The sequence below is a fragment of the Dicentrarchus labrax genome, unplaced genomic scaffold (assembly GCF_905237075.1).
Source record: "Dicentrarchus labrax unplaced genomic scaffold, dlabrax2021, whole genome shotgun sequence".
NCBI lineage: Eukaryota > Metazoa > Chordata > Actinopteri > Moronidae > Dicentrarchus > Dicentrarchus labrax.
Window position 1 is genome coordinate 253,433 of NW_026136717.1, and position 14,894 is coordinate 268,326.

The following is a 14,894-nucleotide window of genomic DNA, read 5'->3' on the forward strand; positions in this document are numbered from 1 at the left end:
TTCCCAAAAAGGGTTCACCTAATCAAGTCAATTATTTTAACAATGAATTTACCAAGTGAATTTACTAAATGTCAAAAGTTGTTTTGTTAATGTTTAAATACGTTATTCACTTATCTCAATATACTTAAAGCCCATTGGAATAATATGAATAATGATGATAGTGGCATATTTCATAATTAATAATGTCTACATCACTGACCGATCAAACAGCCAGACCAGAAAAAACACTGAACCTCAAATTCAAGGTTTGGTGCAAAACAGTGTTTTAATTTAATCATATATGTGTGAACTTAAGAATCAGTATTTTTACTTTAATACTTAACTTGAAACTTAAGTGGTTATGACATTGATTTATTTCATCACTGGAGTAATATGCAGTTAAGATAATCAGGATAAATCACTAGCAAATGTAACCTATTTATGCATCAGTGTGGGGCAAGGAAAATAATTAAAACAATTTACAAACTGTAACAACAGTCTGTAATGTTAGTTTGAGCCATTTTTTCATGTATGTTAAAGTAAACACAAAAGCGTAACTGAAAGCAACGCCCTGTTGACTCTCACAGTTACACACATTTACAGCCTTAAGCTGTGACCCAGTCTGATCTAGCCAACTGGAGCAGTTGAAAGTTGAGGACATGATCGTTTTCAGTTCAGCTTAACACGGCTGTAGCTGAACACACCTTATCTCAGGTAGCCAGGGTCAAAGTATTTTTATTGAGGACTTTGACCGTGCAGCGTACTTTACTGCAGTGAGGCGATCGTTGAGGCACAGAACAGGTAACAGATTTACATTTTTATATCAATTCCTATCTGTTCATTTCTAATATGTTCTAATATATTATAATGACTTTTCACTTTACAATAATAATTGTGTACGTGTCTGCAGAAAGGCAGGTCTGTTCTCACAACTAACCATCTTCATCTTAAGTGTTAACAAAGAAAATTGTATTAAAATGGTGATGGTGAAATGGTGAAACAATCAGTGTATTTTAATATATAACTGTTCCCAGTTTACCTAATAGTAACTGTGTTGACTTCAGTGTTACTTATAGGTCCTAGAACAAATACAGCAACGTGGGGCAATGTTGGGTTTTTAAACTCTTTGGACAAATGTCATAGGAACTAATTCTAATGTTATAGAGGCTTTACAATCCCAACATTAAGGAATGTATTGAAATCCTACAATTTTTATGTATAAAACGATGATTGATTCATCTTCATGTATGATTTATTCAACCTGTTGGCATTGTATCATTGGATAACCTGATCACTGTAGAACTTTTATATGCAGTTAATGTTTTACCGGCTTTACTGCCGCTCAGAGTGTGCGCTAGTCTTTCAACAGTAGTTACCGACGGTTTCAGGCAGCCATGTTAGGAAAAACACCTTCACAAGTATTTGCAGTAGACCACACAAGATGGACACCTTAAGGAATTGTAGACACCTATTTGACTGTGATTTACTTGTTGAGCTCGCTCAAATTGAGTTTCTCTCTCAATATATTCAGTATGTTATGCAAACTCGTGCAGTTATCCATAATGACTGTATATGACATTACATTTAAATGTCCTTAAACTATATTCTAATGGTCCTTTGGCTTATTGGACTCACTAACCTGCTGAATTATAAATATTGTGTCAGATGTTTTTTTGCTGGACGCAATTACATGTCATACCAGAAAAACATATTTCTAAATTAATATTGTGTAGCTGATTTTCTTTCTCAACCTTGATTATTCATTCCTTTATTTTAATTTTACAGAATTCCAGGATGCTTCACCTGAAGAAGAGGCTGTCTAAAACTGGGCTCACTCCTTTCAGTGTTTTGATTTTTTATCACATTGCTGTTCTACTTCTTCTAACACACTGCTGTGGAGGTAACTCACACACAGACACAACAGAAACAACACAGTTTGCATTTAAAGTAAAACATTTAAATTAGTGCAACATCTTGCACCACAACACTAATATATTACATTTGTATCACAACACACTGGAACTGGTTCAATTGCTGTGGTTAGCAGACACAAGAAGCAAAGTTCTGACTGCAGGATGTTTTGTTTCCAGGTCAGTTTCAGGTAGTTGGTCCATTGCAGCCAGTAATTGTAAAGCTTGGTGAAGACGTTATTTTGCCGTGCCATCTGAAACCGCCTGGAGATGCTGCTGGTATGACATTTGAGTGGGCGAGACCTGACCTGAACCCCAGATTTGTTCATGTGTGGCATGAACGTCAAGACCTTCATGTTAACCAGCATCCGTCCTACAAAGGAAGAACATCAGTGTCCATCAATGGACTGAAGCAGGGAGACGTTTCACTGGCACTCTCCAAAGTCAAAATCTCTGATAATGGAATATACAGATGTTACTTTCCAGATGTAGATAAAGCCTCTACTGTTCAGCTTGTTGTTGGTAAGCATGTATCAATTATTATGATTATGATTATTTTGCTAATCTTTTTTTTTTCCATTTCTTAGAAAAAAATGATTTTACTAGCCATTATTACTGCATGCTTTATATGCGCAGTGCATATAACTATGTGCAGTAGTTAGGTTTATACTTCTTTTTGGAGTCTGTCTGGAGGATGCGTTCCAGAGATGCACAGACATAATCCATACAGTACACACTCAGCTGCAACTTTACCAACAGTTAGCTAACCAACAACCTAGTTAACATTAGTTATAATATAATTACTTGTGTTGTTTGCGATATATCATCATATTTTTTATCATGGTATTAGATTTATCAAAGCTACTGTTGAAATGTGTTACTCTGCTCACCAGGGATTGATTCCTCAGCGATCATCAGTTTAGCAGGGCTCGACAGATCCTCCAGTGGAGTGGTTCTGCAGTGTGAGTCTAAAGGCTGGTATCCAGAGCCTGAGGTGGTCTGGCTGGACGGTGAGGGAAACCTCCTCTCTGCTGGACCTACAGAGACAGTCAGAGGTCCTGATGACCTCTATACTGTCAGCAGCAGAGTGACTGTGGAGAAGAGACACAGCAACAACTTCACCTGTAGAGTCCAACAGAAGGACATCAACCAGACCAGAGAGACACACATCTATGTTCCAGGTAGAATGATTTGCTTAATGTTTGATATAATCACGGCTTCAAACTGCTGGTTTGTAATTTTGTTTATATATAGTTAACATTTTTTCTTTTGTCATTATTTCAGATGATTTCTTCGTGGCCCCGGCCAGCTCTGCTGCTTGTATCAGCATCAGTTTGGTTGCTTGCTTCACATGTGTTCTTGCAGTTGTCTTTGCTGTATGGAAATGGAGGCAAAACAAAACCAGTGAGTTACAAATTAAAAATTATAACTTCTCTCTAGTGGCTGTATTAATCGGCAGGGTTTAAATTGTTTTGAATTAATAGTTTTTTTTTATTATTGTAATTGGACCATACAGGTGAAGTAATTAGTGCTTTAGTTTCATTGCAACATTTTAGCTCATCTGTCCTGTTCAATAACACACGTTCATAACCAGCACTGCATTAAACAAATAGTAATGTTAGTTTTTTTTCTCTGTTTGCTAACAGAAACCAGTATGACTGCACTAAGAGAAAAGGAGCAGCTTATGGCAGAGAGTAAGAAAGGGAAGGACATTGAGAAGAAAATGGAAGAAGAATTAAAGAGGAAAGAGGAACAACATAAAGACATGGTTGCTACACTGATGACACAAAAGGAGAACCTGAAGAAACAGAGAGATCAACTGAAGGAGCAAAAGGTGAAGGTAGAAGAACAGGTGGAGGAAAACGAGAAGAAACTTCAGTCAATGGAGAAAGATATAACAGAGAAGGATGAAAATAAAAGACTCACCAGTGCACCAGCATACCGAAATCTGAAAGAATTAACTATTAAATACAAATGGGAGCTGAATGGCTCACTGAAGGTATTTGATGAACTGTTACTGGACACAGAGAAACTATTAGAGAAGACAGAGAGTGTGATTGGTAGAACAACGGAAAATAAGAAGGAAGCAGAGAACCACATGGATGAACACTAATGTGAAGTTTTAACACTAAATACTCCATTTTAAAATGCTAAGTAAAAACATAAACGAAAGAAAGAAAGATGATCAGCATAGAACTGCAACTAAGTGCAGTATTCCATTTGTTTGTGAAAGTAAGAACCTGTGTCAGTTTCATATTTCTGTATGTTTTATCTAGTCTTTTTTAAAAGTACTGTGTCATATATTTCTTATATTATTTACTATATTCCTTCACCGTATGTCACAATAACAGCTTCTTTTAAACAACAACAGTTCTGTTTAGTGTACATGCTTGAAGTATAATAAACTGTTGAACTTTCTGATAACTTATTTGAATGTACTTTTTTATATTAATGTTTACTTTCTTTGTAACAATTTCTGTGCTTCGTTGTGCATTACCAGCCCCGACTATTGTGTTATTGTGTTGCTGTGAATGCACAATACAAACAAAATGGGCGCCCACGGCTTATCACATTGCTCAGAACAGGACAGACACATTTTGTGAATGGAACAGATGTCAGAGGTTTAGTATGTTAATAGGAACTTGTTATACGCGTGTCTGTAAACTGAGTGTGTCGACTTCAGGTAAAAACATCATATTGGTTGTTGACCACAGTGAGTGTATTTAAACGCTGCAGCTGTTCTTAGAAGCTGTATCTTCAGACGTGTGAACAGATAAGATAGAACAATGTGGTTTAACTGTCACTCATATAAAGTGCTCACTCTTGAAAATACGTGACCCAGCCGAAGACCCCAGATATAGACTGAGGAGGACGATGAACCACACAAGCCTTTTCAAATGCGTGACTGCATGACTACTTTAAATGGCTTAATGGCAATTCAGGTCAAATGCTAGTGAGTGCATCTTTATCCACCTATTTTAGTTTTTACTTTATATTTGCACATTCAAAGCAACATAAATGCAATTAAAACAACCTTTAAATATCACAAGAAGTTTTGTAGTAGAAAAGTTGGACTGTAACGTTCCTCAAGTGAATATATAACACAAACACAAATGTCAAGTTTCACATTTTTTATTATTGTTTCATCATTTTCTTCTCTCTTCTTCTGCAATGTTTTCATGGCAGCAGTTGGAGAATAAGCGTCACTGGCTGTTGACCTTCTGATATTCACAGTATAATGGAAGGGTTCTATGTTCTTTGACTGAAGAACTGTCATTAAAACTCTTTAAAGAATTGAAACATTAGACACATCAGACTGGTTACTACCTAGAACCCTGGTCTTTGGTATGAATGTCTGGTACAAACCCCATCATCTACCCCAACCATCACCCTACAACTTCTGTGTGGTACAAGATTACTGTACACTTCTTGGACAGGGAAAACTGTTACCAGGTGAACATAAATCCAAACAAAAATTAACATTTTGCAATAATAGTTGAAAATAATAAAGATGGTACTGTGAGTTTACAGTATGACTTCCTTTCTTGCTAAGAAAAATACAACAGACCATCTCCTCAGTCCTTCAGTCAGGTGTCATCGGCCTGTAAAACACACAGGATGGACAAAGAATAAAAGATTTGTCAAAAAGTTAAAAATGATAAAGTCAACATGACTTTTCTCAGTAAGAATTCACAATAATGTGAGCAATTACACTTCAAGTTCACTGCGAATAAAACAGCAGTATGAATGAAAATATTATAGATCATCAGGAACAGTAAGTCCACTATAATTGTTGTGTCATGGTTTATCTTTATTTAAACCTCCAAATAAGTGATTCTGAGTTTATTTCCAGACCACTGAACTCACTGTAAAGCTTTTTCTAGTGCAACACTTGTTTTTGTAATCTAATACAGTCATAGGCGTTTTGCTAAACTTGTTGTAACATGGTTGAACACGTAAACTAATACAAACAAAATAATATAAAGAGAGAGGTTCTGTATCAGCCTCAGTCTTACCTGTAGTAGACTGTAGAATAAACACTCTCATCTGGTAATTGTGGCTTGGTATCTGCTCCAGACACGTCTGGCTCTAATTGGGAAACAAAATGTATCTCTGGAATTCACAATTTGTCATACATATCATAAATAAATTATGTAGCATTTTTGTAATTTAATACTGTTTCTTAAAGTGGTTAAGAACGTTGCATTGTCTTTTTGTGTGTTTAATGCAGCTGTAGATGTAAAAAAAAACCTCACAACCTCTTAGACAAGTATATTAAAGCTACTGAGGGGCCCATTGTTTCAGTTTGTGGTTTTTACGTGTGGTTTGAAACTGAGAGGACAAGGCTATCACATGCACCTGCTATGTATAAGGAAACTGTATTCTGCAGACATATCTGAAAATATGTTGTCAGTGACGGTTTAGTAATTAAAATATAACACATTGCAACACTAATGTGACACTAATTTACATTATATTACATTTACACTGGAATAAATGCACATAAATATGGTAAGTGGTAACCAAACCGGTGATATCTTTGTATGCAGACAGATATATGGACAGATGTACGGACACTGTCTGTATGAAGAAGATTACAAACTGGATCTTTGACAGATTTTATTAGTATTTTTATATGATGATGTTTTTATATAGTAGCTCTGGCCTTTCTGAGAAGGGAAGTTTTGAGTATTGACAAAACACTGGCACTCACTAGTTTTACTGAAGGACAGGTAAGTAAATGGGCCTAATACCAACATTACATCCAACCAAAAACACAATCTTTAACTCAGTAGTGGTTTTGGGCATAGGTGAAGCGGGCAGCAGCCCAGGGCAGCATTTTTTCATGACACACGGGGGGCAGCACGAGCACTTAAATAAAAAAATAATAATCCTCTGCGCCGCGAAGCGTTTTTCTATGATCTATCTGTTCTATCATATCACTGTATGGGGAATTGGCAAATTGGCGACCCCTACAGCTGCAAGAGCCCCTGCTTGCTGAGAAGGTGCCGTACACAGAAGCTGTGTGGGAAGGGGGAGGGGGCGGGGGACAGTTCACCTCTGGGTCTCCCTATGGAACAGACAAGGGGGGAAACGGGGCATCCACTGTATGTCAGTCACACCTCGACTTTCTTCCAAATAACACACATTTCATTCCTAATATCATAAATACAGGCCTATAATACATATAATATATATATAATATAATAAATACAGGCCTATAGTTCATGCACTGCTTTACCTAAACATTACCAAAATGCTTTTGTTCAGTGCAACTTAGGCAGCATGTAGGAATTTATCTTTGCTACTTTCTGATGCTCATCTCACTCCTACACACCTGCCTCATGAACAAATATGTGAGGATTTTTTCATCTGCTCCCTAAACCCAACCACGGATGGGTGTGTGGATGTGAATCCTGGACTCTAGTGTCAGGGTCCTGTGCTTTGTATTCTCATCATCCCTATGTCTTCAGTGCACTTCATTCACTCAATTGAACTCATTTCCTGTGAACAGTCTGCCAATGATTACATTTGCCATTACAACATGATTGAAAAAAACAAAATGTAAATGATACTTCTAGGAGACAGTGTGGGTGTACCTCTGTGTTTCCTGCAGACATGTAGTCCCATCACCAACAGCCCCAAAGCCGCAAACACAGCAGTCCACAGCAGGGAGGAAAGATTAAGAGAGTCACTGTTGGAAGGACGAGTCTCTTCGTAAGCTGTTTCATTTTGATTTAAAACAGACAGCCAACTCTCTGGTGATTCTCCAGCTCCAGAGATTCTGCACTTGTACAGTCCTTCATCAGACTTGGAAACATTGTGGATGGTCATGTTGTTTTCATACCAGGTCCCTAATTTGACACCATCTTTGTAGAAATCTGCAATGTGTTTTGCCTGAGTTTTCTCTTTCCTGCAGTGCAGAATCACATCATATCCCGCCACCACAGGACGGGCAGGAACGTCCAGGATCACAGAACCATCTGAAAAATGTGATAAAAATATTATTTCTATGTATGTTTATTAGAAGAATCAATCAAATGCATATCCGTTTTAATAAGAGTGTAAGAACTTATAATTAAACCATGCATTAACATTTATGCAGTAGAAATATAGTTACAAATGTATACAAAAGTATATAAATGTCAAATATTTACATTAATGCATTAGACATTTATTCAATATATATGTGTATATCTGGAATAATATATGGGACTTATTTTAAAGCAGCCTTAGTAACTTAACATTAATTATATGTACATCTTTACACATATATTTCAATTCAATTTTCAGTAAAAAATTTATTTGTATAGCGCCAAATAATAACAGAAGTTATCTCAGGACAATTTTCAGAGCAGGTCTGACCGTACTGCTTATAACATTATCTACAGAGACCCAACAGTTCCCATATATGTGTGAGACATGCATTATACTATAAATGTGGCCATATATCAGATTTTTGTTTGATGTGGGACAACATGGGTTTAACAGTAAGTAACTACTACTACTACTTTATTTGTGCAGGACTTTTATTTCAGAAAGTGCTTATACTACTTTTTATATTTTATTTTTTTATACAAAAATATCAATATTTGTTCTTTCTTTGCTGGGCTGTGTGCAATATGTGGTGGATGCATTCTTTAATTTGAATTTATGCATCCAGTTTTCTTTTCATTTTCTACACTTTAAATATTATTAGTATATTATGTGTTTTTCATAGTTTTTAGAATCTGAGCATAGGAATGTTGAAGACTTTGTGAAATGCCCTGTGTAAGTCACTCAGAAGTGTTTTCTTGAAATCAATATTAAATTCATATGTTTTAAAATAAAACTTTATTTGACTTATGAGTGTGCGGCTTTCTCCAACTCCTTCAGTTTGCACCTTACTCATTTCAGACTCATTTCAATTTATAATCAATTGCTGTTTGATGTGCAGTTTACGGAAGATTGCAACGCCGGATACATTGCCTGATCATCTCTCACTGGCTCTGTCCCGTTACATAATCCAATCTCCCACATTGCCGCCTTCTACTCTTGCCAAGCGAGACAGGCATCACATAGTGTAACTATACTTTGTCATAAAATTTAGATACAAAATCCAAATGTTTTTTTGTTGAAATGTAGATCTTTTCCAATATGCTACATTGAGCGCATTGTGTCACTGCATCAAACAATTTGAAAACTTTTGATTTATTATTTGCTAAACATACCAGTGATGGAGATGTTGAGGACATCACTCTGGTTTCCCTCTGCATCTTCACACCAGTATTCTCCACTGTGTCTTATAAAGGTAGGATGAATGGTGCAGGAGGCTGCTGATGACTTCCAGTTGTAAGACTCTGTTGGAGTTATTTTGAGCTTCCTCATCACTCTCCATTCACTCAAGCCTCCAAACTCTTCACAACTTATAGTGAGAGTCTCATATTCAAAGAACTGCAGTCTGTCTGGAGAAATACGAGGAAACGCTGCATCTGAGACAGAGAAAGAAGAGATGTTGATGTTAAAGTATTAATAGTATAACATTAACACAAATATATCTGGGTAACCTGGTTAGTGGGCTCTTGAAGTGTACTTATATTGTCTGTCACAGTTTGCACAGGTCACATGATTACAACTTAATTCTTTTTTTTTACTAATTTGAAAAAACGGTTTAAATAAAGACATGTCAGCAGTAAAGATAATGATCAGCAGTGTTAGGGAGTTGATTAAATAAAATAAACTTACCAGCTCTATGAGCAAAGTAACTGTGGTCAGCTTGTGCAACCAGCAAGACAAACACATCCATCACTGCAGAGACAAACAAAGAGAACTGTTTATCCAATATTCCTTAATGAAAAATTTGTGCATACTGTTTTTTGTAATGGGTAATACACGTCAAGTGAGGACTGGTCATCTGGTGCTACCAAGTCTATGAAAAAATTAATTGTTACGTTATATGCTCCCAACCAACCAGCTAATGAGGATCCAAATGAATAGTAATTATAGTGTGCAGATATGTGTCTACTGGCTAAAAAGACTGTTGAGTAATAGAGTTACACAAAGTCAAAAGTACTCACGCAGTCTGATGCAGAGAGCTGTAACAGCCATGATGTCTTGCTGCTGACTGTCACAGCATCAGACTGAAATACAGCTAAGACATGATGTAGGTCAGAACCTCCTCTTCCTGTCTGGTGTTGAGGCAGCAGCAGGTTTGAATTGTATATCTACAAATATCTATCTATCTATATATCTATGTGAGGCTGAAGTGTTAGTGTGGAAATAATCTCACTGGTTTTATCCAAAAATAGACAACAAGTGTGCGTGCATTATTTGATCTTACACAACCACACAGGGTATGTGCACAGAAACTACCCTGGGAAACTGCTTCGTTGAGGTTTGACAGCCTGCCTCATCACGATTAAAAGAATAACCACTTGATTCATTTAAAGAACGATTGTGGTCATGGTTGAACATGACCTTGTTGAAGTTGACACTTTTTTAACCCCTTCATTTTTTAAATTCTATTTCTATTTCTTGATGATTTATAACTTGGGTTGTATGGTATTTTATTTAATTTTAACTTTTTCTTCTTTTTTTATTTTGTCTCTCTCTCTAAATCTTTTGGAGTACTTATAGTATTCCTACTTTTAAAAAAACTACTATTTTACTACTCACCGCTACTATGGGATTCCACTGTAAACAACATCAATCTCAACTGAATGGCCTTCATTGTTCTTTATCAAGGACACAAGTAATGCTATAGAAAATATTTTCAGCACTTTTCAGAACACAGGTTACAAAGTAATGTACAAGAGGAAGAAAAATGAAGAAGGAATGAAGACAAGCGCCCATTTCACAAGCTGGAAACTTTTAAAATGTTTTTTTTTTTTTTTTTTACAGACTTTGTGAGATGAATGAAACAATCAATGAAGAAAATGGTTGATTAAAAAAAGTTAATGATCATTTCTGCCCTGTGGTTTAGAGTTCAGATCACTACTAATTTGTGTTGGAGTGGTGTGATCATTGAGATTAATGTTACTGTCAGTTTTACAACCACCAAACCTTTCTCTGAATTCTGAGATAATAATCTTGTTAATGCAATAAAAACAGGGGAAATATATGTGTTTTTTTTCTCAAGTGAATGCAATACGCTTCCATAAACGTATTGCATCAACACCAAGTTCCACAGGAAGAGGAGGTTCTCACCTACATTCAACTTCATCTGTATTTCAGGCTGACGTTCATTCAGCAGCAAGACAACATGGAGGTCACAGCTCTCTGCTTCAGACTGCGTGAGTATCACTGAGTCTGTTTCCCCGTTCCCGTGTAAGATTTCAAAATGAACAAATCAAACTAGGTTTTATTTGCAACAATAATTCTGGCAGTGATCAAGACCAAGTATCTCTTGATCTTTCCATGTCAGTTACTGTAACAGAACACTGTTATCTAGGTAATTTGTGTTTTGCTGACTGTAACGGACACCCAGACGTGAGAGCCTGATAATATTTAGTTATATACTAAAATGGAGATGATAAAGAAAACAGGTAAATGCATAGTATTTTCCAACAGAATCAAATACATCTGTCTGACACACAGCTGTCTTCCTTTTTCTCTCCAGTGATCAGTGTCTTGATGGTTCTTGTTGCACAAGTTCAGAACAGCTATTGTGCTCAAAAAGATGGTAAGCTGCTGTTAGTTACTAGTTAGGATTTGTTCTTAAACCCAATACCACTGTTTAAAAACCACAATAATATTACAAAATTAATTCGAATGCACTTCTTAATTTATAAAAGCCAACAAAGTGTACACAATGTTAACCACAGGCTTGCTACTCTACAGCTGCAACAAACAGAATTTTTAATGTATGTGCTGCGTTTTTCGTTCGCCCATCTCACAGGTGTCTACCGAACATATCCGCTCCTATTTTAATCCATGCAGCTGTCAACACAGGGCTTGGGACAGCTCCGCTTTTGTCTCTCAGTAGAAATTATTCATGTTTGAAACAGAAGGTGTTGCAGGGCAAAATTTCGTGCATGTAGAATTTTGTAATGTTATTGTCAAGGACCATCAATAAACAATAAAAACTTGATTTCCATGGTGAATGCCACTGCTCCGGTAAAAAGAGACTTTGAGCGATGTCAGATTGTATGTATTACTTCTATTCACTCCTGTTTAAATTAACCTCTTGTGTTCTGTGTCTCAGGTGCAGCTTTTCTTCATATTCTTCCAAACAGACTGCAGTTTTTTGAATATGAGTCTATCACTTTTAACTGTGAGTTTGATGACTCAGCTGAATGGAGAGTGATGAGGACACTCAAAGAAACCCCCACAAACATTTCCAATTGGGTGACATCAGCAGGATCTGGGACCATTAAACCTGCATTTTCATCAGACAGTGGAGAATACTGGTGTGAAGATGGAGGTGGACTGAAGAGCAATGCTGTCAACATCACCGTCACTGGTATGTTTAGCTGATAACTCAAGATATATTCCAATGTATTTTAGGATTTGAGACAAGGATGTTAGTATGGACAGTTTAGAAATCTGAACAATAAACTCAACATGGCCGACCCACAGCTACAGGCAACATAAATGCTTACAGTATAATATTTGTTATCATTGTTCAGCTGGTTCAGTAATCTTGGAGAGCCCTGTCCTGCCTGTGGAGGAGGGAGACAATGTGACTCTGCACTGTCAAAAGAAGAAAAGTCCGTCTGACCTCATAGCTGATTTCTATAAAGATGGCCTCCGCATCAAGACTGGCTATAAAGGAAGCATGACCCTCTACAATGTTTCTTCATCAGACGAAGGACTCTACAAGTGTAACATCTCTGGAGCTGGACAATCACCAGAGAGCCGACTGCTTGTCAGAGGTCAGACATAACAGAGTTTCAAAACTGAGCTAGGTCCCTGAATTATTTTTTTGCAAAATCTGCATGTATTTTGTTACTGATTTGTAAGTCTGCACTTCTTTAGTCTTTTCAGAACCTCGTGAAGAAACTGATTCTCATAGTGAGGATGAAACTCATAGTCACTCCCTTAATCTCCTCATTCTGCTTTTACTGCTGCCCCTGCTGCTGTTGGTGTTGGGAGTAATCCACTGCAGGAAACACAAAGGCACAGAGGACAAAACTGAAGGAAGCACCGCCAGAGGTAATGGTTCACTGATGCACTATTGGTTTAAAGGTGTGCAAAAAAAAAGATTAGCGGGGCCTTTCACAGTTTGCAGGTTTTGTGGCCACCATAGTTTCTCCTTCACACTAGGTTGAGTGAATGGGTTTCATTTGGTAGCAGTCTGCAACTTAAAGGTACAATATGTAATTTCTGCCACTAGGGGGCCTCTTAAATATATATATATATATATATATATATATATATGTATATATAATACAGTAGTGTGCGATCATGGGAGTTGTTGTCTTCACTACCTTTGTTGTCATTGCAGTCAACTTTGACCCGGCATACCCTTAATAACATCTTGTATAGCTACAATACAATAATGTGATTTAGAAATAAATAAAATAAATAATAATAATTAATTTGTTTCCAAAACAGAATCAAAAGCCTCCAAAGCAAGAATCAAGCCATGTCTACCAGAAGAGAGTGCTGTGTATTCTTCAGTCTACTATACTGCAGGTAAGGCTATGGCTGATACGGCATCTCTTTGCTCACAGAAATTGTTGTATTTATGGCGTTCCTGCACCAGGGAAGCAATAACTTGAACTTCCTGTTTTTCAACAAAATGTTTAGCATTGTAGAGATTAGAAAAATAGCACAGCAGAGTCCAGTACAGTGGGAAAGATGAGCTTCAGACGCTACATTCGTGGTTGTTTGGAGGTCTAAACAAGTTGATCAGTATTCCCTACAGGTCCTTATCCCTTTACCTGGATGCAGCTGATTTATACTATATACTATGTCAGTTTAGCTTCATGGACAGCCCTTTTCTACAGATTTTCCTATATTACTTCCTGTATAGGAATTCATGTTTTTTGCTGAGCAAAAAAAGCTAAAGAAGATAAGAGGTCAAATTGCAAGATTGTTCATAGTATTTGTACCTTCTTGCAGGAAATGTGTCTTACAGGCCAGTGAGAGGACACCTGACTGAAGGAAAGAGGCAGCCACAGAGTGATGTTACAGCAACGCAGTACATTTCTATTTTTTCACATTGTTGTAAAAAGTTTTGATTTAAAGGAGAGTTTTGTTTTGTTGTCCGTCCTTCAGCCTTTTTGATCAAATATCTGGCAACTTTAATGCACAAATTAAAAAATAAAAACAGGTGGACGGAAACACACTGCAGTTGACCTGAATTGAGAAATGAACTACAGTGTTCATGTCCAGTGTGTTTATCGTGGTTGAAACTTATCGTGTGGTTCATCTTCCTCCTCAGTCTGTATCTGGGGTCTTTGTCTTGGTCACGTCATCAGTGTGTATTTTCAACGTTGAGCAGGTTAAAAGAGTGGAACAGTGAAACCACATTGTTCTATCTGATCTGTTCACACGTCTGAAGACGCTGTTTATAATAACAGCTGCCTGAGTGTACTCACTGTGGTCAGCAACCAACATGATGCTGTTAACAGCAGTTTGACACACCGAGCTTACAGACACATTATTATTTATTATTTCAGATATTATTATTATTATTATTATTATTATTATTATAATTATTATTATTATTATTATTATTGTACAAATGTTCAATTTGTGGCAAAGTGAAGGGTTACCAATTTAATATTTTTGTACATATTGAGTTTGAATAAGGAGAAAAAATAGATTTGATGGAAGAAAATCTGCAATTTATTATTATTACGATACCACAGTGGTTTCTGTTCCTTTTAGTTTTAATTTATGATAGCAGAATACAGTCAATACCCAACCCATAACCTTAGCAAATTCTGTCTTTGTGGTGAGGTTTATGAATGGTTTATGGTTTATGGAAACACAGATGTTTTAAACGATGATAGCGCCCACCTGTGGTCAAAAATAGAAACTACATCTATGATAAAAACTTGTCAACCACCTACAAAT

General features: G+C 36.7%; 3 protein-coding genes across 3 annotated transcripts; 2 read left to right on the forward strand and 1 right to left on the reverse strand.

Moving 5' to 3' along the window:
* Positions 1–331: 331 nt before the first annotated feature.
* On the forward strand, positions 332–4,313 carry LOC127379583 (butyrophilin subfamily 3 member A2-like). Its single transcript, XM_051429386.1, has 6 exons — positions 332–780; positions 1,765–1,879; positions 2,070–2,411; positions 2,783–3,070; positions 3,174–3,293; positions 3,536–4,313. Exons 2-6 carry the CDS (start codon positions 1,774–1,776, stop codon positions 4,000–4,002), a joined length of 1,323 nt encoding a protein of 440 aa, XP_051285346.1. The 5' UTR covers positions 332–780; positions 1,765–1,773; the 3' UTR covers positions 4,003–4,313.
* Positions 4,314–5,406: 1,093 nt separating this feature from the next.
* Positions 5,407–10,025, reverse strand: LOC127379597 (high affinity immunoglobulin epsilon receptor subunit alpha-like). Its single transcript, XM_051429409.1, has 6 exons — positions 9,947–10,025; positions 9,615–9,677; positions 9,101–9,361; positions 7,490–7,873; positions 5,906–5,978; positions 5,407–5,491 (listed from the first exon to the last, which is right to left on the reverse strand). The coding sequence occupies exons 1-6, from the start codon at positions 9,975–9,977 to the stop codon at positions 5,473–5,475; spliced, it is 831 nt and encodes a 276-aa protein (XP_051285369.1). The 5' UTR covers positions 9,978–10,025; the 3' UTR covers positions 5,407–5,472.
* Positions 10,026–11,130: 1,105 nt separating this feature from the next.
* On the forward strand, positions 11,131–14,099 carry LOC127349581 (Fc receptor-like protein 5). Its single transcript, XM_051375445.1, has 8 exons — positions 11,131–11,161; positions 11,488–11,550; positions 12,073–12,330; positions 12,497–12,742; positions 12,846–13,022; positions 13,425–13,505; positions 13,935–14,005; positions 14,091–14,099. Exons 1-8 carry the CDS (start codon positions 11,131–11,133, stop codon positions 14,097–14,099), a joined length of 936 nt encoding a protein of 311 aa, XP_051231405.1.
* The last annotated feature ends 795 nt before the right edge of the window (positions 14,100–14,894 follow it).

Bases quoted from the DNA above. Each gene is read 5' to 3' on its own strand.
- LOC127379583 (XM_051429386.1), top strand. From the start codon at position 1,774: ATGCTTCACCTGAAGAAGAGGCTGTCTAAAACTGGGCTCACTCCTTTC. The intron at 3,071-3,173 runs GTAGAATGATTT...TCATTATTTCAG, and splicing joins GACACACATCTATGTTCCAG to ATGATTTCTTCGTGGCCCCG. The intron at 3,294-3,535 runs GTGAGTTACAAA...GTTTGCTAACAG, and splicing joins ATGGAGGCAAAACAAAACCA to AAACCAGTATGACTGCACTA.
- LOC127349581 (XM_051375445.1), top strand. From the start codon at position 11,131: ATGGAGGTCACAGCTCTCTGCTTCAGACTGC. The intron at 11,162-11,487 runs GTGAGTATCACT...TTTTCTCTCCAG, and splicing joins AGCTCTCTGCTTCAGACTGC to TGATCAGTGTCTTGATGGTT. The intron at 11,551-12,072 runs GTAAGCTGCTGT...TCTGTGTCTCAG, and splicing joins CTATTGTGCTCAAAAAGATG to GTGCAGCTTTTCTTCATATT.
- LOC127379597 (XM_051429409.1), bottom strand. From the start codon at position 9,977: ATGGCTGTTACAGCTCTCTGCATCAGACTGC. The intron at 9,362-9,614 runs GTAAGTTTATTT...TCTCTGTCTCAG, and splicing joins TTACTTTGCTCATAGAGCTG to ATGCAGCGTTTCCTCGTATT. The intron at 7,874-9,100 runs GTATGTTTAGCA...CACATTTTTCAG, and splicing joins CCTCAACATCTCCATCACTG to ATGGTTCTGTGATCCTGGAC.